General features: G+C 48.4%; 1 protein-coding gene across 2 annotated transcripts in view; it reads left to right on the forward strand.

Moving 5' to 3' along the window:
- Positions 1–25,857, forward strand: part of GALNTL6 (polypeptide N-acetylgalactosaminyltransferase like 6) — a 790,170-nt gene extending 764,313 nt beyond the window's left edge. For both annotated transcript variants that reach the window (XM_074355533.1, XM_074355532.1), the window contains 3 exons: positions 1,423–1,539; positions 9,487–9,636; positions 25,363–25,857. In XM_074355533.1, coding sequence (XP_074211634.1) covers positions 1,423–1,539; positions 9,487–9,636; positions 25,363–25,530 — 435 coding nt within the window. In that variant the 3' untranslated portion in view covers positions 25,531–25,857. The remainder of the gene's footprint in view (positions 1–1,422; positions 1,540–9,486; positions 9,637–25,362) is intronic.
- Positions 25,858–26,403: the final 546 nt, after the last annotated feature.

Consider the following 26,403-nt stretch of genomic DNA (forward strand, 5'->3'; position numbering starts at 1 on the left):
AACACTAAACCAGGACAACAGGTGCAGACCAAGACCTCCCCAGGCAGACAAGGGCGTCAGGCAGATACGCCCCGCACAGTGGCCCCTCCTTCCCTCACCTTCACCTGCACCTCCTGCCTCCTCCTGGCACCCTCCCAGCTAAGGAAGTGATGGGAGGAGATGCTTTGAAGCAGGAAGATAACCAATTCTAAGTTAAGAACTACCTGAAAAGACATCCAGATGGTCGACAGGCACATGAAAAGATGCTCACATCGCTAATTATCAGAGAAATGCAGATCAAAACTACAATGAGGTTTCCCCTCACACCAGTCAGCCATCATCAAGAAGTCTACAAATAATAAATGCTGGAGAGAGTATGGAGAAAAGGGAACCCTCCTACACTGTTAGTGGGAATGTAAATTGGTGCAGCCACCATGGAGAGCAGTTGGAGGTTCCTTAAAAAGCTAAAAATAGACTTACCACATGATCCAGTAATCCACTCCTCGGCATATATCTGGAGAAAACTATAATTTGAAAAGACACCTGCACCCCAATGTTCACAGCAGCACTATTTACAACAGCCAAGACATGGAAACAACCTAAATGTCCACCAAGAGATGACTGGATAAAGAAGATGTGGTGTACAATGGAGTACCACTTAGCCATAAAAGAGAATGAAATAACGCCATTTGCAGCAACATGGATGGTCATTTAGCAACAGAGATGGTCACATTGAGTGAAGTAAGTCAGACAGAGAAAGACAACTATCATATGATATCATTTATATACGGAATCTTAAAAAAAGATACAAATTCTACTTACAAACCAAAAACAGACTCACGGACATTTAAAACAAACGATTGCTACCAAAGGGGAAAGTGCAGGGAGGGATCAGGGGCTGGGGATTAACAGACACACACTATGATGTATAAAATAGATAAACAACAAGGGCCTACTGTAGAGCCCAGGGAACTATATTCCAATTCTTGTAATAACATAAAGGAAAAGAATCTGAAAAGAAAAAGTATATATGTATGTATATGTATAACTGAATCACTGTGCTGTACACCTGAAACTAATACTGTAAAACAGCTACAGTTCCATTTAAAAAAAAAAAAAACTTTAAAAAAAAGCTACCTGAAAAAGAAAAATCCCCCATTTACAGAAGTCATAAACTCTGTGTTCAGGCCCCTGTGCTGAAGCATCACCCTTGGCTGCCGTTTTGCTGTTAAACCTTCACGTGTTCTTTTACACGTAGACTAGACAGTGTTATAGTTTATCCCCTGATTTCTGTCCAGAAATTGCGTATACATTTAAGGCATCATTCAATAATCATTAAACTAAAAAACAAAAAGCAAAACTCTGAATCAACACGGGGATTGTGAGGAGGCAGGGGGGACAATGAAAAGCAGCCCCGCGCTCACCCTGTCTTCTCTCCCACAGCTTCGAAACGTGGCAGCGAATCTCTGCGTGGACAGCAAGCACGGGGCCACGGGCACGGAGCTGAGGCTGGATGTCTGCGTCAAGGACGGATCTGAAAGGACGTGGTCTCACGAGCAGGTATGTCGTGGGAGTGGGGGGTGGGGCTGGGGCAGGCACAGCGGGGACACGATGGGGACAAGTCTCTGGATGGGACCTGGGTGAAGCCCTGGTTCCGTCTCTAGCCAGCTCTGCAGGCAAGTGAATCACTAAACTTTCTTGTTTTTGCTTCTTCTCAGAGAGGCCGTGATATTCAGTGGAAGGAATGTATTAAAATGGGCTTTAAGTTAACAGAAACGGGGGGGGGGGGGATGTTGATTGTGACGCTAGTCTTCTACTTCCTTTCCCAGAACGATAGTTTTCAAACCGTGATGAGCTCTCGGGGTGTGACGTCACTCTCCCAAGCACGTTTCACCGAAAGGCTTCGTTATTCTCTGTTTCTATGACTTCATCTAACCTTGTTTCCCCCCGGGCTGGTTCCTGAAAAGGACGCTGCACCCACACCTCTGTGCTGTCGGAGCAGCTTGCCGTCTTACAGGTGCAGGGCGACCCGGAGGCTCTAACTCCCCAGCACAGACTTCAGGGGATGCTTCAGGACTAGTTACTGCTTTTGCTTGAAAAACATTTCAGTGCGACTCAGTTTATTAAGTGACGTGTGATTCTGGACCCTCTTTGAAACGTGACAATGTAAGGGGCTTCCCTCACACTGTCACCTATCAGAGAGAACAGACGGTGGGTAGACTTGTGTCTGCCCCTTTCTATCGTTTTAATTTTAAATCACGAAATATTTCAAATCGGAAATACTAAAAATGTAGCATATCGTGGCGCACTCATCACGCAGATTGGACGAGTGTTTACAGCTATTGCCGTGTCTTTTTAGAAGAAAAAAAATGTACAGATGCAGTTAAAGCCCGCCCCCCCCCCCCCCCCCCCCCCCGTGTAAGGACACAGCCTAGTTCAAGGTCGTCTGTCCTGCTTGGACTTTCTGTTTCCCGGAATTGGCGGTAATGTGTCTCTTATGAAAACCAAAAGGGAAGGCAGGCGGTTGCAGGAAGGCATCAGTGCTCGCCTGTGACTGCGTTGCCCGAGTTTGTCCTGTACGCGAAGTGAGCAGAGACCCCGCGCAGCCTGGGATCTTCGAGCTGTCCCGGCGCGCAGAGATGCCGCGCGCCGCCCTCCCTCCTCTCCCCGCTGCCTCCCCGCTGCTTCCTGCCCCTCCTCTGACCTGCCCGCAGCGCGGAGCCGCCGCCAGGGAAGCCGCGGTAGACCGAGCCCACAGCATAGCCAGAATTAACTCGGTCCCTAGCCCGACACCACCCCTCTCCCGGCCGGGAACCCGGTCCTTGTCCTCTCAGCCCGCAGACTCGCCGTGTTCCGGAAGGATCGTGCACCTGCAGTCGGGCCGACCTAGATTCCAGCCGGTTGAACCGCAGTATCCTTGTGAACCTGTTAAACCTTTCGAGGCCACGGCCCCTCCACCTTTAAACGGGGACAATAATACCCGCCTCACGAGCAGGGTTATCACCAGAATGGGCAACAGCCCTGACGTCGCAGCATCGCCCACAGGTAGCAGGCGCGGAGCAGACACACCTCCCTCTGCCTCCGCACAGCCCTCCCCCAGATCACTTTACACTCACAGCAAGCCGGAAATCTCCCACTGCCCAAGGCAGCCGCCAGAATGCCAAATACTATTTCTCTTCACTCAAATGTACCCTGCAGTACGGACTGCATGGGGTTTTAAAGAAGGCCCTGCAGCTCCAGGGGGCACTGATGGGCACGAAGTATTGGTAAAAGCTGACTTGCCTCCTCCTTCCTGTCTCTTTCTATAAGCACCATGGCAGTGTTCCCAGGGAGGTGAATAGTGCCTGTTCCCTCTAAGAAGCAATTCCGACCTCAGCCTGGGAGCAAGAGAGAAGGCTTCAGAGGCACCTAGAGGGGAAAGGGGTATTTTTTAAAGGAAAAAAGAAAATGCCATAAAACAACAACTCTGTATCTGTTGGGCTAAACTTCTCTCTACCCCCTCTGTTCAGCCCAACCAGGAAACACACTTAGCAGCCACCTGGTGGACAGGAAGAATGCATACCTGAACGCCTGAATCAGGCTTAATCTCTCCATCCCCTGGAATGTTCTAGAATGAAATATGCTCTGGGCTGCAGCTGTTATTTGATAGCTGAAAATAAATGCAAATAAAACCAACTATATTGCATACACTGAAACCTGTTGTTCAGTCCTTCCCCCAGGCCCCGCCCCGCCCCGCCCCGCCTTGGGCTAAACTGCAAAAATCTATTATGTGTAATTCAAGAAATAGTCACCAGAGGGCAGCACCAGACAAGCAGACAACTACAAGACGACCAAGACACAGTTAATACAACTCCTTAAACAGATTTCCAGAGATGGAAATAGGAGCTGCAGGAGAATCGGCAAGGTGGACGGGAGGTGAAAAGTGAATCGTATCCGAAACACCAATCGCCGTATATTGACTTGGAGGTTAAAACCTGACAAGGCGCTTTGTTTTCCAGTACTTGACCGTAGGCTTTATTTGTGACATGACTCAATAACTTGCAAGAATTAGGACTCACTCTTCTACATTTAGATTAAAAGTCCTGGTTGAGAAAAGCGTATCAGGACCGGAGAATTAGAGGTATGCTTTTTGATGCAAAAAGAACACAAGAGGGGCACTTATGAGTTGAAATGATCTTTGTCTGCTTTTTAATGGCAAAGAATAAAACACACGTGAATAAACAAAATAGCTCCATAGGGGAGTAAAGGCGAGTCTGTGGAAGCCCATGGGTAGGAGAACGGCCTTCTGTTGCAGGACAGGAGGTGACCAAGCGGTCTCCTTGCAGGGAAGCCAGCCTCGGGTTCAAGGGTCAGCCCTCCATGGAGCTGCTTGGCCTCACGGCCGCACGTGGGCTGGCTTTCAGTTTCCTTTAGGGACTAAGAAAGAAAAGGAAACTGGCCTCAGCAGGCCTGGGAGGTCTGGAAAGGACACTCCCCACCTGCCTTTGTGGGTCTGAGTGTGCGCGAGGGGCGAGGAGTGGGGCCCTGCATCCCCGCGCGCAGCCCTGACCTCGCGCGGGGAAGGCACGGTCCTGCCAAGGGTGCTGAGACGCGCGCCCCGCCGCCCTGCGCAGACCCGGACGCGAGGCCAGCAGAGGGGGTGGCAAGTCAGCGCGCCAGGGAAGGGCAGCTGCTGGGATGCACGGGCTCAGCCTGGAGACCGAGCGCGCCGGCCGTCCGGACCACGCAGGGCAACACACAGCGTCTCCGATCTCTGCCAACCGCGAGCCGATGGAGTGAAATCCAACTGCCCACAGAGGGAAGAACCGTTTCAGTCCTCTAGAGTCAGGTAGCAAGACTACGGTACTGTGTTCTGTGCGAGTCTCCTGAGCCGGTTCACACAGTACAAGACAGACTCAGGCAAAGTCACACACAGTGCGTTCATACTAAAGCCAAGAAGTAGGCCTTCCGCATCATTCTGAATCTGTTTTCAAGTGTCAGCACGGAGAAGAAAAGGGAGAAATTAACACCAATTTACCCCAAAGTTAAGAAATTTGAAGTTGCAAAAAAAAAATATATATATATCAGGAGGCCCTGTGCAGGAAACCCGAATAAAATCTAAATACTTCTCGGCTGCAAGGAGCAGCCCAAGGGTGGGAGGCCAAGTACCAGCGTCATGACATCACCTGTGCAAACCACGAAGTCCTGGCTGACGTCTGCTTCTTCCTGCCCTGACGCGATTGCACACAGGAAAGTGGGACAAAGAAATGCAACGCTGGGGCCGATGGGCTCCACCTGACCACCAGGATAAGCTCCAAGGCAGGAGAGAGCGTTTGGAAGACATGAGACAGAAAAATCTTAGCTAATGGCAGGTGTGGAAGAATAAAACAGCCCATATAATCTGAAGACATGTCACCTGGGATGCAGAAAAATAAGCACCAGGTAATAGTAGTAGTAATAATAACAACAACAACAACAACAATAATAATAATAATGCATAAAACACTGTGAGGACCACAAGCTACCGACCAGCCTACACGTCTGAGAATGGTTAACTGCACTATAATAACAAACCTAGAAACAAGAAATAAAAATCCACCCGAGGGTGCCCTGAGATGGACTTGTGACAACAGGTGTATAAATCGGCCAAGAGGGGAGTGTGCCCATCTGCTTTTGGACTTAACTACTGTACTGAATGAAAAGTAAGAAAGGTAAACAGTAAGAAAGTAAAAAGTAAGGGAAAACTGTCTATGAAAGAATACACAAGCCTTGAAGTGTGGGGTGCAGACCCGCGTACCCCTGTGGGACAGCTGCCCCCACCTGGATGGGGAGAGACTCTGCTGGGTGCTGATTACAGCACCTTTCAGCCCTGGCTCCCATGTGCATAAAAACCAAAAAGAGGAAGAGAGACAAAGAGGAAAATGGATAAACCAGTCAAGACCTCTGGTTCCTGCATTGGCTGCACTGCTGAGGGTACCACGGAGATGTGATATTTAAATAACATACAGACACGGAAGCCACCTAGATGTCCATCGATAGATGATTGGATAAAGAAGATGTGGTATATTTATACAATGGAATACTACTCAGCCATAAAAAAGGAATGAAATAATGCCATCTGCAACCACATGGATGGACCTGGAGAATGTCATACTAAGTGAAGTAAGTCAGACAGAGAAAGACAAATATCATATGATATCACTTCTATGTGGAATCTAAAAAAATGACACACATGAACTTATTTACAAAACAGGAACAAACTCACAGACATAGAAAACAAACTTACAGTTACCAGGGGGAAAAGAAAGGGGGACAGATAAGTTAGGAATTTGGAATTAAATACACACTAATATATATATCAGAGATAAACAACAAGAACCTACTATATAGCACAAGGAACTATATTCAACTTCTTATAATAACATATAATGGAAAAAAGTCTGAAAAAAAAAGTATATGTATAACTGAATCACTATACCATACACCAGAAACTAACTCAACATTGTAAATCAACTACACTTCAATTTTTAAAAAATGGCAATAAAAATAAATAACATAAAGATTTAATCAATGATAGGTTTATAGGCCAGGACATTTTTATTCCCACAATAGGTAACCAAGCCTGGAATCACTGAAGGTGAAAGCTCAAAAAATAATCATCATCATTGCTATTGTTGTAATTAGACATGAACAACACAGATCCATTGGAGAAACTGAACAGCCTAATTGGTTCATCTTGATGTTATCCCGGTGCACTGGCTGTTAATATAATGAGTGCACATTTTTGCTTACTCAGTAGAAATTTCATTGGACACTAATTAAATGTCATGAATTGTCCTGAGGGCTAGAAACACAAAGATGAAGAAGATACGACTCCCGCCATCAAGGGTCTCATTGTCTAGAGAGGGATGTAGAAGCACAGATGGATGGTGGTGATGAAGTTAAGGAGAGGGAGGGAGGGAGGGAATGTTCAGAGTGAAGGAAGGATGGGTGAGCTGTAATGAGGCTGGCTGGTGAACGAGGGCCTTCCAGTCAAAGAAAGCCTCATAAAGTCACAGAAGGGAGAACACATACGGCCTGCTTCGTGCAAGCAACTACACTTTGTAACTGAGGTGTAGCTGACAAACAACACTACATTAGTTTCATGTGCACAACACGTTGACATTGGTATAGACTGTGAAATGATCACCCCATTTATGGCAGTAAACATCCGTCACCAGAGTTGCAGAATTTTTTCCCTTATGATGAGAACTTATGTACCCTCTTAGAAAATGACAAATGTTTTATTATTGCTAGAACATAACTAAAGGGGAAAGGATGCAGCTGAGGAAAATGGTGGAAAGTCCTTTGTGTGTTAAAGAGTTTGAACTTTGTTCTCTAAGGGTTATGGGAAAATATGGGGAGGTTTCAGGTTAAGAGGTAGCATGGTCAAAGAGGTAATTCAGGTTGCTATGAAGGAACCAAAAGAGGAAGGTGGGAAAAGACACCGATTAGGTCATTTCACCAGCCCAGGCAGGATGCGTGGAGAGGGAAGGTGGTGGAGACAGAGGGGAAGGGGCCATGGCCTGCAGTATCTGGGAGACACAGTGGCGAGACTTGGAGATGGAGTGGATGGCGAGGGGGAGGGAGACGAAGGAGGTGGAGACGAAGGAAAGACCCCCGGGGTTGAGAGGCTGGATCACGTAACCACCAACTGACACAAAATAGGAGTAGGAGCAGGCTTAGAAAGGAAGAAAATCAAGGGAATTCAGGAGACATTGACCTTGAGATGTCCATGGGGCATGCAGTTGGGAACCTCTATGTTGGACGTGACATGGATGATGAGTTTTCCGCATACTGGCGCGAGCTGAACTGAGCATGTCTAAGACCAACTAGAGAAGGCACACAGACTGGGTCAGAGGAACCCTGAGCTGCCCCTGCACTGAAGGGATGGTTAAAAATGGACCACAACTAGGCGAGAGTCCTCGGATAACACGGGAGCTCAGTATCTCAAAACCCAAGGGAGTCGTAAGTCCCAATCTGAAGGCAGTGATCAAAGTCAGAAGTAGCTGAACAGACACTTGTCCCTGAGAAGTGATTCCCCTCCGTAGGATTTGAATGAATCTAAGCATGTCTCAGCCCACAGTCGTATTAAAGACACAAAACCAGCAACAACTCTAGGAAAAGAGACCGTGCAATTGCTCCTCATGAGTCTGTTTCAGGCGCCTCACCTAAAATCCCTTCTTCTGTAGGAAACATCCTACGCTGTCCTGTCTTCCGGGGAAACGGAACACAGCCTCGCATCAGTCACGCCTCCCAGACGACACGTTCAGATGTTAGGTTTAGCTCAGGTCTTTCCGACTTCCTTCAGACCACTTCACCCAGCTTTTTCACGTTTTCGGCAGTTTCCCCACCACTTGCCTGTTTTTGTTAGCCATCCCTGGAATTTTGCCTGATTCTCTGCATTTTAATACCCAGGACATCCTGAAGGCCTGGTCAGAGCCAAGTGTGTCGTCTACACACAACCCAGCACCATGCTTGCTTTTAATGTCGACAGAGTCTCCCAGAAAAATAAAGATTTTACAGTTCACAGCTTGGCTTCTCAGGCCGGCCGATCTGAGTCCTATGGTAAGAATTCGATGACCTCACTGAGATGTTGGGATTGGAAGAAATCCTGGGGCCGGTCTAGTCCATTTTCCCACTTGCTTAAGGATTTCTCCTGCTGAACCCCTCAAGTCGTGGTCCAGCTCAAACTCAAGAAATACCCTTTCTTTATAGAAGTGTTGTTGTTTTAATTTAATACATGGTAAAATCAGTTTGGTGTATCACAGGGAGCACTTTTTAAATAATAGACTGGACGCATGGCACAGAATAGACCAGCACAGGAAAAGGTCGGATGCGATGTCAGGGTCTACTGAAGGCAGTGAGGACAAATACCATTTCAGGAAACTTCTGTTCAGTTCAGGGGGTGGAGGGAGGACACCTGTGTGTGTGTAAACTGAATCTCTTTCTGCGAGTCACGGTCCGAAATGCTTTACATTGCCCGGTGGAATTACTCCTGGCAACCCCAGGAAATCAATTTCCCTGTTCGTGACTTCCTCAAGCTTAGTTTTCATTTAAATCAAAATTTGCAAGTTGCTGCGGTCACTCCAGCTCAACCCCACTCCTGGTCTGTTCTCAGTGAATCTGCCCATTTAGGTGAACTGTGAAGCATTGAATCCACTAACATTTTACCTAAGTGAAGACTGGAAAGAGCTTCATTAGCAGGTTTGTCCCTCTGTCCCTCCGTGCCTCTCTGTCTCCCTGGAACCCCCCCCCCCACCGCTCGCTTTTTGGGGTGGCCTGGGCCAAAGCTGCCCTGCGGCTCCCGCACAGATTTGGGGTCCGTGCCATTGTCAGCGCCGCTGCTAAGCCCGGACAGGCGGGCGGCGCTCTCTGCTGGCGCATCACGGAGCAGGAGCTGGCTTTGCCACAAGGCCCCCGGCCCCGGCTCTCCAGCCTCTGCAAACTGCACTCACTGTGGCTTTCCTGCTACTGTCGCTTTGCCAGCTCTTTACCTTCGGCTGGAGAGAAGACATTCGCCCTGGTGAGCCGCTGCACACCCGGAAGTTCTGCTTCGACGCCATCTCACACAGCAGCGCAGTCACCCTGTACGACTGTCACGGCATGAAAGGGAACCAGCTCTGGGGACACCGGAAGGTAAGGTCGGCTCCCCGCGGCAGGGCGCTCTGCAGCTGCCCCACTTCAGGTTTCCTCACTCAAAGGTTTATTTTTGACACACTGTTTTGATTTAAATTGTCACCTGGCCATTTGGGTCTCACGTTTGGAGACCACCAGCCAAGATCAGGGCAGGGGCAGGCAGAGTGTGTGGGGAGGGGCACTGCTTTGGCTCTGTCCCTGCAGTCACCGGGCACAGGCAGTTATGACTGGGAGTGACCCTGAACCAGCGGGAGCGCTAGCCCCACGCGGAAGGGGCTGGGCTTCACCCAGACAGCCCACGACGGGGACCACGTGCCCAGCAAACAGAGGCACACGTGTGTGATTTTTAACAACCCCAAATATCTCACACACACACACACACACACACAGATTAACACCTATCCATTTATTATACATCTCAGGCTCATTTGCTTGGGAGCTGTCTGGGTTAAGACAATTACGTTTACACAAATATTAATACACACACGCAGATGGAATTGTTACAACTCTTACACAGAAAGTGACTCATCTGTAATTTGGTTGAAATCCCACCCAAGTATAGCAGAAGAGAACTTATTTGGGGAATTGGAAAGTTTAAAGAATTATAAAGTTCACATTTAATGATAGGAAAAAAAATAGTTCAAAAACAAATATAAAATCATTTTATCGGGTTGATAAAATAAAGAACAACTGAATATTTGTTTTGAAATATTTTCATTCAGTTGTCTTTTGATAACTTTCTTGGATATTATACTATGTTTTTCCTCAACTTCCTCGGTTTCTAAGGCAAGACTCGGTTCCGTTCTGCCCGTCAAAGCTGTGGAATGGCGGGGGCCCTCTGCCTCTTCACAGTTGGGGATAATTCAGCCTCCCCAGAGGCTGCAAGGAGAATGTCACACTCAGCACCTGGACCGTGAGCTTTGGCTCCTGTGGCTGAGGTGATGTCACTAACCCCTGACAATGCAGGTGGCTCAAGAGAAGAATCTGCAGAGAATAAATAAATATAGGAACCACTGTTTTTGATACCTGTCACCTCAGTATCCCTGTCCTAGAGGTGGGCACCGAAAATTATACTCAGAGGCAGAGTCATTTGTACAAGTTTATTCTGCACACCCCAACCCCACCCCCACAACATGCGACGAGGCTTGCAGAAAAAGTACCAAACGTCCGTTGTTATAGCCTCTTAAGAAGCAATTCAAAAGCGCTAATAAGAAGCAGGGCGTCAGCTATAATGGGGTGGGGGGGGTCACCGCAGTAGCAAAACCTCACTGTTTTCCTTGTGAAATATGTCAGAAATGATGAGGTTTGTCAAACCCTTTTCCTTGTCAGTATAATACACTGTGTGTGGTGCGACTTAAGAAAATGTGTTGTTTTTATGATTATATTCTGAACCATTAAGAAGTTACTTTCTGGGCACATGGATAACACATCTGATTGGCCCTTTGCCGGGTGTGCTGTGGTCCCGAAGGAGCAGACCGTTTCTCATGACTGTCGACTTGACAGCGTGGGAGACAGAACACTCGGCAATGTGCAATTAAGCCTAGAAAATACACTGGTTTTCTTTAAGGAGCTTACAAAAGCTTACAAATGGATAAGATCAATGATACAGGTACGCACGGAGCTCCCGGGGAGGGAAACGGTGGCAGCGATGTCTAGAGGCAACTCTTCCAGCTTAAACACCAGACCTTCCCGGGTCCCGAGGGACCCACCGGGTCCAGGCGTGCGGTGGCTTTTGCCAGGTGTGGCCGCTGGCCCCGCGTTACCTAGCCAGCGGTGACCCTCCCCGGTATTTATATAACGAGCATGGTTTTTATACATCATCAGAATGTGCCAAAGGCCTAAAATGGAAAGTTCCTGAGATATGTCAGGCGATGACTCAGACCTGCCCAAATGCACCTGTTTTAGAAAAGTGTCCTTGTCTAGTCCCAGGGCGATGCCTGAAATGCAAAGGGAGACGCCCTTCTGCTGGGGGCTGCCTGGTCTGCTCAGAGGCGCTGCCTGGCCCCAGGGGGACAGTTCAGCTATCTCAGGAGTCAGCTCTGGAGTCCGCCTCTGTGTTGACACATTCGTGAAGCAGCCCGGATCCCTGAGACTCTGCTGACTGCCTGCAGGGGCCGGCAGGCCGCCTCCTCTGCTCCATCCCCTTCACGGTCTCCAGCTGGGAGGGAAGTGTGGAGTCAGCACTTTCCACGCCTCTGAACCAACGAGGGACCGTTATGTCTGATCCACAGAGGGACAGACAAATCTGCCCCAGCAGACTTGTGGCAAAGCCAGCCTTCAAACTCACGTGCAGCTGGCCTCTGTCCTCTGGCCTGTGCCACACCCTTGAGCAGTCAGGTCAAACTTCCCTGGGAGACCTCTACGCCTGCTGGATCCTGCACTCCCGAGACCAGCCCGGCTTCCCCCAGCTGCACAGAGATTTCCTGGACGGAGGAAATCTGCTGGGGCGGGGCAGGCCGCTGTCGGGGCCCCACTGTCAGAGGCACAGAAGCAGCTCTTGGGCCTTATTAGTTTTGTTTTCAGGGAGATTTTCCCATTTCGTCCCAGCTTGACTGGGATGGAGTTGACATACAACGTTGTGTAAGTTTAAGGTGTAATGGTTTGACAGGTGTGTAAATTGAGAAACAGTCACCACAAATAATCTAGTTAACACATCCATCACTGTGCACAGTGTGTGTGGTGAGAACTTTTAAGACCTACTCTCTTAGCAGCGTTCACATAGAGAATGCAGAATTATGAACCGCTGGCGCCACGCTGTATATTAAATCCTCAGAATGTAGCCATCTTTTTTTTTTTCTGCTGAACGTCTATAATAATCATTTGCAGTAAGGCTTTCAAAATACATCAATTTTTATAGCATTTGTTTTTTAAGGATTTAGGGCAAATACTTTTTTTCTACTTGATAAAAAGAAAATTAGTACTTAAAAGTACTCAAAAATATATCAATTGAGTGATTTTTTTAACATACATAAATTATATTGATTTTTAGGATTTAATAGCTGGAAAAAAAACCCTTTCTACTTCCACTGAGGTGAAACTGAACAAAATGCTAGTTAAATAGAGAGAGCAGAACTTCTTATTTTTCTTTTTTTCTTTTTTTTTTTGGGGGGGGTGTAATTAGGTTTTATTTTATTTAATTAATTTTTTGTAAAATGGAGGTGCTGAGGATTGAACCCAGGACCTCATGCATGCTAAGCACCCGCGAGAGAGCAGCGTTTCTAAGAAACCTGCTCTCAGCAGAGAACTCACCCATCTTCTACCTGGAAGTTTGTCCCTTTCAACCACCTTCCCCGGGCCTCCACCCTCTAGCTCTCAGTGATTTCCACGTGTGGCTTTTGCCACCACGAGAGAAGAAGGGCACCCCTGTCTTGCATCATGTAAGGAGGTGGGTTGCACGGCTGTGTCCCACCGCGGCAGGCGGGCACCCAGGATGAGGATGGGGAATCCCATTCTTGGTTACTTTCACCACCAGGGGGACCCCTGCTACAAGAACTGTGAACTGCTGAAGCAACCTCTAAAAATATTCAGCTCACCGCCCACACCGTCTGCAGCAAGCAACTGTCTCCCCTCCTCTTCGGCCCCTGCATGAGTCTGTCACTGAGATGTGTGAGCCCCTTCCCCGGCCGGCATCTCAGAAGCCCACGCCTTCCCTGCCATTTCCGGGGCCCCAGCCTGACACCCGCTCCCCCACCTCATCCCTGCATTGTTGCCACAGCTGCCTCCTGCCCTCCACCCAGCCCACCTCACATCCTGAAGGCAGAGGAGCCCCGACAAAATCTGCTCTGCTCGCTGCATTCATGCCTCTGGTTTACACAGGACTTGGTTCCCCGCTGAGATGATCAAGTGTCTTCTCCTGCATTCCCATCCTGACCCTTCACCCTCTGGTCCACATCCCGCTTGCTTGTCGGGCCTGACACACCCTGAAACTGGGACGTGGTCTTGAATACGCTGCTTTACGTCTATGATGTCCAAATTCCACGTCAATATAAGAGATGATACTTAAGTGAGCTTGACCAGGGGAAACCTTCAGCACCATTTCTGACCCTAGGATGGCATTTCCATCCATCCGTGTGGGTGACAAGAATACTTGGTACCCTGAGGAGAGTGGTGAGGTTTCTCCAGATGGACAGCACTGTTAACTACTGTCCTTCCTCCAAGTCAGGAGCTACATCCTGCAGCCTTTTCCTTAAGGAACCACTTTTGTGGGACTATAACAGTATCTTGATCGGAGTTTCCCCAGATGTAAACCCTGAAGTGAGGATTTGAGTGCAAGTGGTTTATTTGGGGGGCTTATGCCCCCAAAATCTTACAGGGAGGAATGGAAGCCATACAGGGTGCATGAATCAAGCGAGTCCCACCTCGGGCAGCAGGAGCCCACGCCCGCTGACATCTCTGGAAACGGCCCAGAACGCACACCAGAGGCAAGGGGGGATTTACACACCACTGCAGTCGCTCCCGGCTTAGGGTTGCTCTGAGCAGCGTTTATTCCTGACAGCTCTGGGCTGCTGCTCTTGCAAACAGAGCCGTTCTTGAGCCCAGAGAATGCCCTTACAGAGAGAGATACAGCAGCCAAATTCAGGAAGTCAGGCCAGTGCGCCCCAAAATCCTGGAGCCTGAAGAGCCGTGGGCTGTGTCTGCGGGGGACCCAGCTCTCACGTGCTCGCCGACACCTGGCACGTCGGTCTCTTTCTGTCTCCCCTTTTCCATTCTGTGGTTGTCGACTGACATCACTCGTGCGTTAGCCTTTTTGGACGTCTCCTTTGTGAAGGGTCTGTTCAAGGCTGTTGACTATGTTTTAACATGGGCTGTCTGGCTTTTTTTTTTTTTTTTTTTTTTTCTATTTTTTAACAGATTTTAAGGAAGCTTAGGGTATGTCTAGACACAGTGCTTTGCTGGATGTTTGTCTCGTAAATGTCTTCATCCAGCCGGTGCCTGGCCGGGCCTCTCTCCTTAAGGACGAGCTACTCCTTGTGGCAGCGGTTTCTGGGTCCTTGTAGGAAATCTTGCCCACCCCAAAGCCAGGAAGACAGCATTCCGAGTCACCTTTGGGAGCTTTTTTGCTTAATCTTCTGCATTGTGGTATTCATTCCCGGAGTAGTTTTTTGTGTACAGTGGAAGATGGAGTTGACTCTTTTATATTCAATTGATCAATCACTGAAAAAGCCATTTTGTCCCACTGCATGGAAGTGACACCTGTGCCATAAGTCAGGGGGCCTTATCTACATGGCTTCTTTATGAATCCCCGTCTTAGGACTGCCTCTGACTGAACAGTCTTAACCACACAGAAAGGAAACCGGTAGAGGAAGGAACTTCATCTAATAAGACCCAAAACCCGCCAGCATCACTCCTAGTGGTTAGACGTTTCAGCTTCCACTGGAGACGGGAAATCAAACAGTGTCTGTTGTCATCACTTCTGTCCAACACTGCACAGGACGGCGCACCCAGCGTGCTCAGGCAAGACAAAGGAAGAGATCAGTCTACTTACTCACGGACGACATCGCTGTGTATATGAAAAAAACCCCAGAAGGTTCTATATCTAAACTATTACAATGACTAAGTACCTTTAGCACAGTCCTGGATATGAGGTAAATGTAAGGAAATCAATTGTCTGTTACTAGTGACCAAAAAAAGGTAAAAAATAGAAAACAAACTTCAAATTACTCCACTCGATCACCATAAAAATCATCAAATAATTAGGAACAAATCTCACAGCAGATGTGCAACGCCATCATACAGAAAATTCTAAAACATCACTAAGAGGAATTTTTTTAAAAAATGTAGCAGAAATCTGTCATGTGCAAAGGTGATCCGAGTCAACACTGTGAAGAGCTCAGCTCTCAAACAGGTGTTTACATTTAACGCAAAACCATTCAAACCCCAGCACGTTTATTTGCAGAAACTAATGAGCTGATTCTGAAACTGAATGGGTCAAGACCAGCCAAGAAAATGTTGACAGAGAGAAAGAACAAGCATCGAACATCAGGAAAGGGCCAGGTCCCAGAACAGTATAAACCTGCATGTATTAAGGCAGCATGCTCTTGGTGTAAGGACAGACAGACGCTGTAGGAGGGGAGGCCTGGGTACCGGTGGGCTTTTTTTTTTTTTTTAAAGATGCTCAAAGTTTCTGACGGGAAGGCCAGACGGAGAATCCCTTTTCTAGCTCCAGATTTTAACTCCTTTCCTCACTGTCCCCCGTCCCTCATACTTTACTGGGAACTGACCCTCCTCCCCGGCTTGCATTCAGATGCCATTCTGTCCCAGTCTTTGCATGTATGACATTGGACTGTGCGCAGCTAGTCTCTCCTTGCAGATGTTAGCTACCTGAGGGCAGCAACTTTCTCTTCTGCTTCTGTGAGCCCTGCCGGGTGCCCACCACATAGACGTCCTTAAGTCAGCATTCGTTAAATGCCCTGGAGAGCCACCAGCTCCTCTGGCGATGCCGTCCCCTCCTCCATGATCCTGAGCTGTGCTGCGTGAAACTTGACACACCTCTTTTCCCAGAACCACGTCCGCATCCTCCAAGTCCGAAGCCCAAGACTGAAAGGTTTACATGACTTTTCTTGGCCGCTCTCTGGGATATTCTTATAGCTTAACTCCCATAAGAAAGGGCTTTAAAAAAAAATAACCTCAAACAGGAGAATATTAGATAAGAAGGGGCCTGCCAGGCTGGATTGATACCAGTGAAACAGTCACAGTACAGAATGAGTGGGCAGGGCTCCTGGCAGGTGCCCGCGTCGGGCTGTCTGCCGTAACTCAGGACCTACGCCAGGGCTCGGGCCTCTCAGCTCATACAATCCTGCTGGCTCACAGAGATGCCAGATGGAAGGCCACAAGGTTGTTATTTTTAAATCATTACGGTTAGGTATTGATTTAGGACCCAAGATGAGGAAACAAAGAGTTTAATTAAAAGGCATGGAATTCGACTCCAGTTCTGGTAAATGAAGCAGCCCCACTACAGAATCCTGGACTCGTGGTCGGACGCAAGCAGTCACACTGTCCCCGGTCAGCCCATTCATTTCTGGACAGTCCCAAGGATTAGAAAGCACTAAGATTAAATTTAATCCATTTTGGTTAACATAGATCCCAGATATTTTAACAATGCTCTTCCGATCTTCACTCCTCTGGCCACGGCCCTTTAGATGCCTTCACTGGGATCCACCTCAGCTCCTGCACACTGACCCCCGGCATCTTCCAAGTGGTCCTGGAGGGTGGCGTGATGCCCAAAACAGCACACGGTGTCCCAGGTGTGTTTTAACCAAAGAAAGTAGGATGAGTTTCTAGCACCCTCTTGCTAGGAGCAATACATCTGTTAATTCAGCTTGAGCGGACTGATTTTCCGCCTTAACTTCACATACGTGGCTTCTTAATGAGTTTGCCGTGTGAAAAAAAAAAAACCCTCTTGCTTTGCCACAAAGACACGCCTCTGCAGCCTTCTACCTGTACCGCTCACCCTTCCTTTGGTGTCGCTGGTCCACTGGTTTCTGTTAAATTCTCTCATCAGATTTACCCCAACCTGGATTTCGACTCTTTGATCCAACTTAGTAGCAGGCGAACTAGTTTGGTTCCACCCGCGAACAGGACCAGAGCCCACTCATGCCCCATCTAAGCCGTCCATCCCACCGACCCAGGCCCAGAACTGAGCTCCCTACCACGTGGCAGAGGTGACTCCGATCCACCGGGATGCGTGCAGTTACTGGACCAGACACAAATTCACCTAACAGCCATCTCTTCCAGCCCCCATTTCTCCAGCTTACGGAAGACAAAGGTGGACTTTTCAAACATCCTTGCTGAAAACCGGATGCACAAACGTCTACATCATACCCTATATTATCTGAAAATAACAGGAGACATAAGCATCGTACCGTAAGATGGGATCTCCAGTTCGAACTGACGATTCCTTCTCCTCCTTGTTGGAGGAGAGGGAGGGTGACCCCCCTCCCCGGAGAGTATGTGCGCCCCTGCAGCAAAGCTGCGCTCCCCTTCTGGTTTTACCTCCATGTTCATCCAGCTGAAGTCACTTAGTTGTCATGTGCCTTTAACTTTCCCCGCATCTGGGCACCTTAGCGATATTCCTACTGGTTACCAGTTTACAGAGCACACTGAGCCACCGTCCTCCAGTCACCAGTAGAAGGACTCCTTCCAGTCTGTGTCCAGCTCTAACGTATGGACAAAGGCTTCCTGAACTGAATGCCCGCCAAGATCTAGACTGTCAGACTTTAAAGAATCTGGGTGATTGGAACTATGAACATTTTAAATTAGTATTTGCTAACAAGGACAGTTCCCCCTACGGAGCAGGTGTGGGGTTGGAGCAGGACCACCAGCTGGCTTAGCCGAGGAGAGGGGGCGGGTGACATCTCAGAGGCCAAGGTCCCAGGCACCGGGTCCTGAGGGACCTGAGATTTGAGTTCTGGCTTCTCTGTGGGTCTTAGCTGTGGGATCTTGGGAAACTTCCTTACAAGGTGCCTCTGTTTTCTCATTTATCAAGTGGGGATGAGAACAGTACTTACCTTAGAGGATTATGGTGATGACCAAATAAAATTTAAGCGCACCTAGGACCCGGCACTTGGTAAGAGTTCAGTTCGTGTTGGCTGTTACTCTTCCAAGTACCCAGCAAACCATCTCCTGATTTGAGCTTAGCTCTCCGACTTAGTCTGCAGGCAGGACAAGATGGGCTGTCCAGGCGTATTCCGATCCTATGTTAGCTACTTAGCTGTACCTAAACATTCAAGTGTAGATTCCACGGGAGCTGAGACTTTTCTCTGCTTTCCTTTGTGCAGTGCCCCCAGTACCTAAAACGCTGCCTGGCACACAGTAGGTGCTTCACTAGCATTTGCCGAATGAATAAATGACCCTGGCTTCCTGTTTGCCCACATTCACTCTCTCTTCAGATTGCTTATGTGGTTTAAGCAGATAAAATGAGAAAATCTGGATAGAACACTTAACCCTACAAGACACACAAATACATACTCGATTAACAGCAGCCATTATGACGCTGAAGTGACTCCCGGCAGGTTGACTCGGGGCAGAGAAAGAACTACTGACAGATGGAAACAAGATATGGAACAGATGGGTTTTCTCCACTCTTGAAGCTTTCGGTCTAGTGGGGAAGCAGACAAATAATTTAATGAATTCAGTGAATAGGGTGATCTGAGAACACAAAACACGGGGCTCGGCCCAGGTTTGAGAGGTATGCAAGGGTTCTCTGATATGCTAGCTTTTAAATGAATCTAAAAGATGAGTCAGAATTAGCTAAGTGAAGAAAAAGATCCCAGATACGGGGGACAGGGGTGCCGCTTGTGCAAAGGCCCTGAGGTAGGGAAGCTCTTGGTTTTTGTGGAAGGACAGAGAAGCCGGTTGAAATGTATGAGGGTGAGGCGGAAATGATGAACGTAAGGCCAGGGGCAGGACCATCTGTACAAGACCTTGTGGGCCATGCTCAGAATTCAGCTAAGAGACTGGGAAGTCTCTGGACAGCATGAAGAGCAGGGATCTAGCAAACCGCAGCAGATTTGTTAAAGATCCCGGCTGCTCCGAGAATCGGGGGTACACCCTTGCCCATCGTTTGCCCCTAGCCCAGAAAACCAGTGACTGCCCAGAGCGGGAGGCAGTGCGGGTCTGCAGCAGGCAGCACCTTCCCACGCGCACCCTGAAGGCTCTGTCGGCCTGGCGTGCGGAGGCATTATTTCTTATTGGCCAAATTATCCGCTGATGCAGGAAGACCAGTCTTCTCCTCCTGTGAGGAATTCTACCTGTCAAAGAAAACAATGGAAAAGGACAGGCAATAGCTCTGGCCCTTTCAACGCCTGTCAAGGTGTGGTCTGCATTCTCCCAGATGCCGACAGCCAGAACAGGCGGCAACAAACTGCCGGGCTTGTCTTCCAGAGCTCGGAGGACATTCCTGCCTCAGCCTTACTCTTCCCCGCGAAGCGGGGAGGCAGGGAGGCGAGGAGGCGGTGTTTTTACCCCGCATCTCGTCCCTCTCGCCCCCTCTCACTCCATCTTTGGGCGGGAAACCTGAGTCACTGGCAGAGTCCATGACCATCAAAGATTACTGCCAGCGGTAAAACCAGGATTAAAAACTAGTCTCACAGTTTCAAGCCTTCCTTCTCTCAGACCCAGATCAGAAACAAAAAGCAGAGGATGGGAAGGAGTTCTCTCTCTCAATAAGAGTTTTCTCCTCACGTGAGCTACACAGAAATGGACAGTCAGGAGGACAGAGGAACGCGACTCTCCCCACGTCACGCAGAGGAGCTACCTCGAGGCCCAGTCTCTGCCCCACTGCTTGCCGGGCATCTAAACCCAGACGTCCCAAAACCGTGCAGGACTCGTTGTACCTGACACAGACATCACCGTCCCCACCCCCGACCCTGTTCCCCTTCCTGCATTTCTCACCTCGGCACTGCCACCCATCTGCGCCCTGCCCCTACCTTAACCCCCACCTCACCACGTCCCACTGACCAGAGCACCCTACACATCTACCCTCTCAAAGAGCTCTCCACTCCTGTCTTGGGAGTGGAATTTTAAAAATTCTTCTTTACTTTTGTTTTCCCTTTAATAGAGGTACTGGGGTTTGAATCCAGGACCTCGTGCACACCAAGCATGTACTCGAGCTACACCTCCCCATTGCTTTTGCTTCAGCTCAAATCTGGACGACTGCAGCAGCCTCCGACGGTCCCTTCGGCTGCGGTCCAAAGCCTGCCCACCCCTCCTCCGTCCTCCTCTCTGCCGCTAGCATGATGCCCCCCTTAATGCCATGGTTTCCAGTCCTCCAGTGACCACCCCCAACACTTGCATGAGAAGCCAAGCCTCAGCGTCGTACCCCAGTTTCTTCGTGGCCCAAGACACATGTCTCTTGGATATCATGGTCTGGAATCCTCCACCTAACCCCTTGTGCTTCAGCCGTACCAGGGTACCCAGCACATGATGGAGTCCTCCACCACCCCGACATCATCTCCTACCTCCCCCCTCACTCTTGCCTCCTCCTTGTTCCTCTAACCCACACCGTGCATCCCTGCTTAGAGCCTTAGCACTGGCTGTTCCCTGCCTGGAACCTCTCCCCCCAGATATCTGCATGGCCAATTCCCTTACCTCCTTCAAATGTCACCCTCCCAATGAGGATGACCCTTACCGCCCTATTTAAGTTTGCATGCTGGCCCCTCCCTTGGCACTCCACATCCTCCTGACTGCCTCAGTTTTCTTCACATCACCTTTGAACAAGCTATGAATTTTACCTGTTAGACTCACTGTTTATTGCCCGTGCCCTACTGCTCCCCCTCTCACCCCGACCTCTAGAATGTGAGGTCCTGGTGGGCAGGGGTTGTTATCAACTTTACTGATACATCCCAACCACCAAAAACAGTGTCTGACAAAACAGTAAATGCCCTGTAGATTTTTGTTGAATAAACTGAATGCATAAATGCACCTGTTATTTCACATCTCTCTCTGTTCACATGTTCTTCTTTATTCTTTCTATTTCCTTGAAGCTACAATCTCTTAGACACCTTTTACTTCAAACGTGTCTTGTTTACCTGTTGGCCTCCCCCACTGTTTGGGCCAGGGGAGGCATCTTAGGTCATCTTTCTATACCTACTTCCTCGCACATGCCAGAAAATAAAAGGCGCTTAATAAGTATTGGTTGAACTCAAATGCCCTGGATCATGCTGCACTTCGGGCCAAGGCCCTGAGCACGTGCATCACATAGAAACTCAGACCATAACTACACAGAGGAGCTTATTCCTGAGCCACAGATCACCTTTGCTCCATAAATCTTTTGCTTAAAACAGGCGGTACTGCTGTATCCATTTGGATAAATGGTTGAGGCAGGTGCTAACCTTTGCAAATTCTCTTTCACCAGGATTTCAGAAAATTCAATGTGGCCTTGAACTGCTGGTCTCAGATCAGATAGTATGTTCTGATTTTTAGCATCGGGGATGCTCCCTGACTACAAATAAACTAAGAGGAGAGTGGGGCATGGAATCACTGTTACTTAGTTACTCACCATACGTAGGACATCGTGCCAGTGATTTTACATACGTTAGTTCATCTTATTCTCACAACAAAGTCGTGAGGCAGACTGTTATGTCTATTTCACAGATGAGAGAGCTAAGAGAGAATTCAGTATCTGTCCAAGGTCATATAACAAGTGAGTGGCATGACCAGGACGTATCCCAAATTCCCTGTGGAACAACCCCCACCCCCCACCCCTTACAGCACTAGGCTGCTGCCTCCCTCACCACGTGGGCGTTTCATTCTCAAGGTCATGTTCTTGTACATTATGAGCTCACACACCTATTTTATTGTCTTTGCATCTTTGATGCTTGGTTCTTTTGTTACCCTGAACGTGGTATGGAATGTTTTCTACAGCATATTTATTCTTTTAAAGTTTGGGCCCCACGGAAGTACAGAACCTAATAAAATTTAGTGCCAGCCTGCGAGTGCCCCAGGGCATCACACAGGCCTGCTGTGATGGCGTGTCCCTCTCCAGGACCCACCTGAAAAGCCCCGCCCAGTCCTTCACAGCGGGGACCATTGGCCGACGGCCAGGAACTGAGCCTGAGCTGGTTGGACTATGAGGGAAATTTCCATAATCCTCAATCTGAAACTTCTTCATTTCCTGCTCAAGGATTTCTCATTTTCTTAGGCAAAAACAAAACAGAAAAAAAAACAAAACAAGGGAGGAAGCAGTCGGGGCAGGTGGGAGCAGTGCAGGACACCCAGCTTGGCGCTTTATGTTTTGAACAGCCGGGCCACGTGCTCTGCCCCGCTGGGGACCGAACACAGGATGGGCCAGCTGGAGTGCCTGCTCAGGACGACGTCACGGAAGAGCAGGCTTCCGAAGCACTCGGCAGTCTCTCCCGGAGAAAAACTGTATTTGGTTCCATTCCAGCATCTCTTGCCACGACCGAGGAGACTTTAGGAGTAAAGGGCTGTCCAAGGACGAGAGACCAGGGGCACCACTGAGGATGCGTGCAGCCAGGAGAAGCATCACTGAGGACATTCGGCAGGCCCTAACTTAGCTGAGTAGAAACGTAACGGTGGCGATGTATTTAGGCCCCAAGATCAAAGTGGAAAATGCATGTCCTGAGGACACTGAAGATGCTTCCAGAGCCTTCCCTCTAGGACCTGCTGGACACTCCAAAGACACAGAAGCTCAGTCTACAACCAGAGAGCAATCCATCTACCAGTCCCCTGAAAACGAGTGACAGTCTCTATTGGATGCCCTGTCATTTGTCTCTGTCACCAGTGAACTTTGGAAGAAAATGTTCATTCAATTTTATGGCTGGGCAAGGCCTCCGCGATTGATGTCACCCACCCCTTCATTTTCCCGATGGAGCATCTCAGACACAGACAGATGCAGGGAATCCAAGTCCTCACCTCTTCTGACATGGTGCAGCACGGTGACAGAAAACCCAGTCCGGATGGATGAGGACGGCGCTGCGTCTGCTCTTCCCGCCCTGCCGTCCCCAGCATACCTGGCTCCGTCAGAGCTCGTGTCCCAGCGTGAGATCTGGAACACCATGACCACCTTACGGCTCAGAAAGGAACAGTCGGAAACATGAAATGTTCAGAAAACCTGGCTTTTGCACCCACACCGGGTTATACAAGCTGAGAAGCGAAGAGAATAGAAACATGATCTACCCCTTTTCCCCCTCATTTTCCAGTTTTTATGGAAACGTGTGTTCAGGGAGGGAAACTGCGAGCATGTGGGGGTCCCCACTTGAGCTACTGACAAAGGCAACAATAGGAAGAAATCCAGGTAGTTGAGAAGAAAAAGAAGTCCATGGATGCAGAACGAAGTGAATTTTAGAATTTAGCAGGTCACACAGAATTTGCACAAGTGTAGCAGCTTAAGGAAGCTCTTTGAAAAACTGATTTCAGTGTATTAGTCCTGTGTAGCTCAGCTGGCAGCACTGGAGGCAGGAGGACAAGAAGGTTTTTTGGGGGATAAATGCTGGGGAGGGGGAGGAGCCAGGGCCGCTCTGAGGAGGGGTCTGTGAGGGAGAAGGGATGCCCTGCGCCGCCCCCACCCTCAAGAATGAGAAAGCCCCTCCCAGCCACCCTGGGCTCAGACAAAAGCTAGGGAAGCAGAGGGTGAAGAAAACGGGCAGAAGACCTCAGGAACCCCCTTGCTGTAAAGAAATTAAAATCCCTGGTGAACTCAGGAGACTTAACAGAGAAGAAAAGAGTGAGCCTCGGTGTCAGAGGTGTCAGACGTAGCTCTGTTTGCACTGAAAGCAGAAGTACGCAAACACAAACGAGCTGCCTTCCTCCTTCTCACTCTTCCTTCCTTCACAGGCACGTGGCTCTGCAAACATCCTGGTCTTAAAGGACATCAAATATTGGTTAACAACCAGGGTGGCCCAGAAATGTTTACACAAGGCACCTGAGAAACTCCTTCATTCTGAAAGCATTGTGAGGAGGGAGGGGTAGAGCTCAGTGGCAGAGTGCATGCCTAGCAAACCTGAGGTCTTGGGTTCAACCCTCAGTACCTCCATTGAAAAAAATAAATCAAAAACCTAATTTCCCCTCCCTGCCAAAAAAAATTAAAATTAAAAATAAAAGCATTCTGAGTCTAATATTCCTCAGAGAATATAATCAGCATCTCTGGATGTTTTCTTAGCTAAATAATAAAACATCACTTGTTCCTCAAATGTAAGCAGTGATTTGGGGACGTTTTAATGTTACATTGGCACATTTTTTAAGGCACAGACACTGTAAGAGACAAAAGTGTTTATTAGTAGTAAGGAAAGACCCTTGCTCATAGCACTCACTTCCTTTTCTCCACTCGCACGATAAAAAGGGTGTGTGTTCACAGAGGCTATTCAGGCACTGGGCTTGCTTGCCCCTTAAACTTTGTGCCACAGAGCTCAGCGACTTTGTTTACAACGTGATTGCTGCCCCCCTCCCCCGGATTTTACAGCAAGCAGTGAGAATGGCACCCCAGGAATTGCTGGGATGGCAAGAAAGGGGTTGGGGAGAGTCAAGACTTGACAAATGGGAGCTTGTGCATGAGATGTCCCACGCAGCGAGGATCCCAGCCCAGCTCCGTGGTTCCTGGTCCTTGTGCATGTCCTTGTCCCATGAGAGGCTCAGGACAAGGGTGGGGGAAATCATGACTCTTCCGGCCCCGTGCGCGCGCACGCCTGCCGTGGCGGTGGTGTTTATTACAGGGTAGATTGCAGCTCTGTGCGACACCTCTCCCCTAGGAGCTGGATTAGGAGCTACTTGAAAAGCAACCTCACATACTTTTCATCTTCAAAACTCAAGCATGTAGAAAATGCTTACCACCGACTAGGAAATGAATGGATTGTGGGGATTTTTTTGGAGGGAAGGAGGGTTATTAGGTTTATTTACTTAATTTTTTTTTAACAGAGGTATTGGGGATGGAACCCAGGACCTTGCACATGCTAAGCAGGCACTCTACCACTGGAGCTCCCCACTACGGGGAGTGTTTAAAATTTTTTTTTCAGTGAAATGAATGAATTCTTTGTTTCCGGCTGAACCGGCTTTGAGATCAAGCCACCTCACGGCAAGAAGTCCTCGGAAACTGCGTTCCTTGTGGTAACCCCACCTGCTGTTGTTTGATTTGGGAGACGGTCAATTTTTCACACTCCTGATACTGACTGAAACATTAGCAGTGTTGTTTTACTTCCTCTATTCTATTTTGGGTTCTAACCATTCACCCAAATGTTATATCAGTCTTTTCTTTCCAATCCCTCCCTCCAGGACAGAACATTATTCCATCCTGTGAGCAACAGCTGCATGGATTGCAACCCTGCAGAGAAGAAGATTTTCATGGCCAGATGTGACCCTCTGTCCGAGACGCAGCAGTGGATTTTTGAACATATTAATATGACTGTTTTAGAAAAATTTAACTACCGTGCCAGCTCCTAGAAAGAAAAAAAGGAAGAAGGAAAGAGTGGTTACCTACAGATTATGAGAACTAAATTTTAGCCAGCATCTGGGTCGAAGGAGTCAGGAATAGCATTTCCTAGATCCAGGAAGCCTGGTTGGAAGATTTGCCAATGCCGTGTCAAACAGGCTGCCCTGAACAACTTCCCACACCTGAAGAAATTGGCTGAGAACCTCACCAGCTGCTTCTGAGAACTTGAGACGAGCAGTGAGTTCCCTTGCTGGCCAAGGGCAAAGATTATTTAGGGACCTTTCCAAACACCTGCTGAGTTAATAAATCCTAGCATTTCTCAGGTCAAATCCTGCAGTAGTGAGTAGCTATGAATGGATCCTATTAAGTGGGTGGGTGGGGGGAGGGATGGAGGTGGAGCGCGTGACGATCTGATAACCTGAGGATGGACACCGTGGGTCCAGAACTAGCCATTCTCCAACCAGAATGGGTCAAAAGTTCTGCACAAGATTCTAGAGTGCTCATACCATTCTGTTTATTGTTTTATTTTGAAATGAGAGTGTGCTATCTAAGACAAATTACATCACAAAATGACATCACGAAATGGACTTCCAGCGGTCCCATGCTTTGGTTTCCGTGTGCCATTTTCCTCTAACAGCAGAGGTAACTTACTGGCCACAAAAGTTCGTGCCCCATAAATCAGGTGAAGTTCAAATTCAGTGCCCGTGTATGAATCCACTTTAAAAACAAAAACAAAATAGAACAAAAATCTATGCTACCAAGTTATTCCAAAGAGAAAGATTTCACGGATGCAGCAAAACCAAGTAAGGTTTGGGAAAGGAATTTCCCCAGGAAATCTACTTTTACTTTTCTATTATTTTTAGAATTTTAAAAGTCTGCTGTTT

Source organism: Camelus bactrianus, chromosome 31 (assembly GCF_048773025.1).
Source record: "Camelus bactrianus isolate YW-2024 breed Bactrian camel chromosome 31, ASM4877302v1, whole genome shotgun sequence".
Taxonomy (NCBI): domain Eukaryota; kingdom Metazoa; phylum Chordata; class Mammalia; order Artiodactyla; family Camelidae; genus Camelus; species Camelus bactrianus.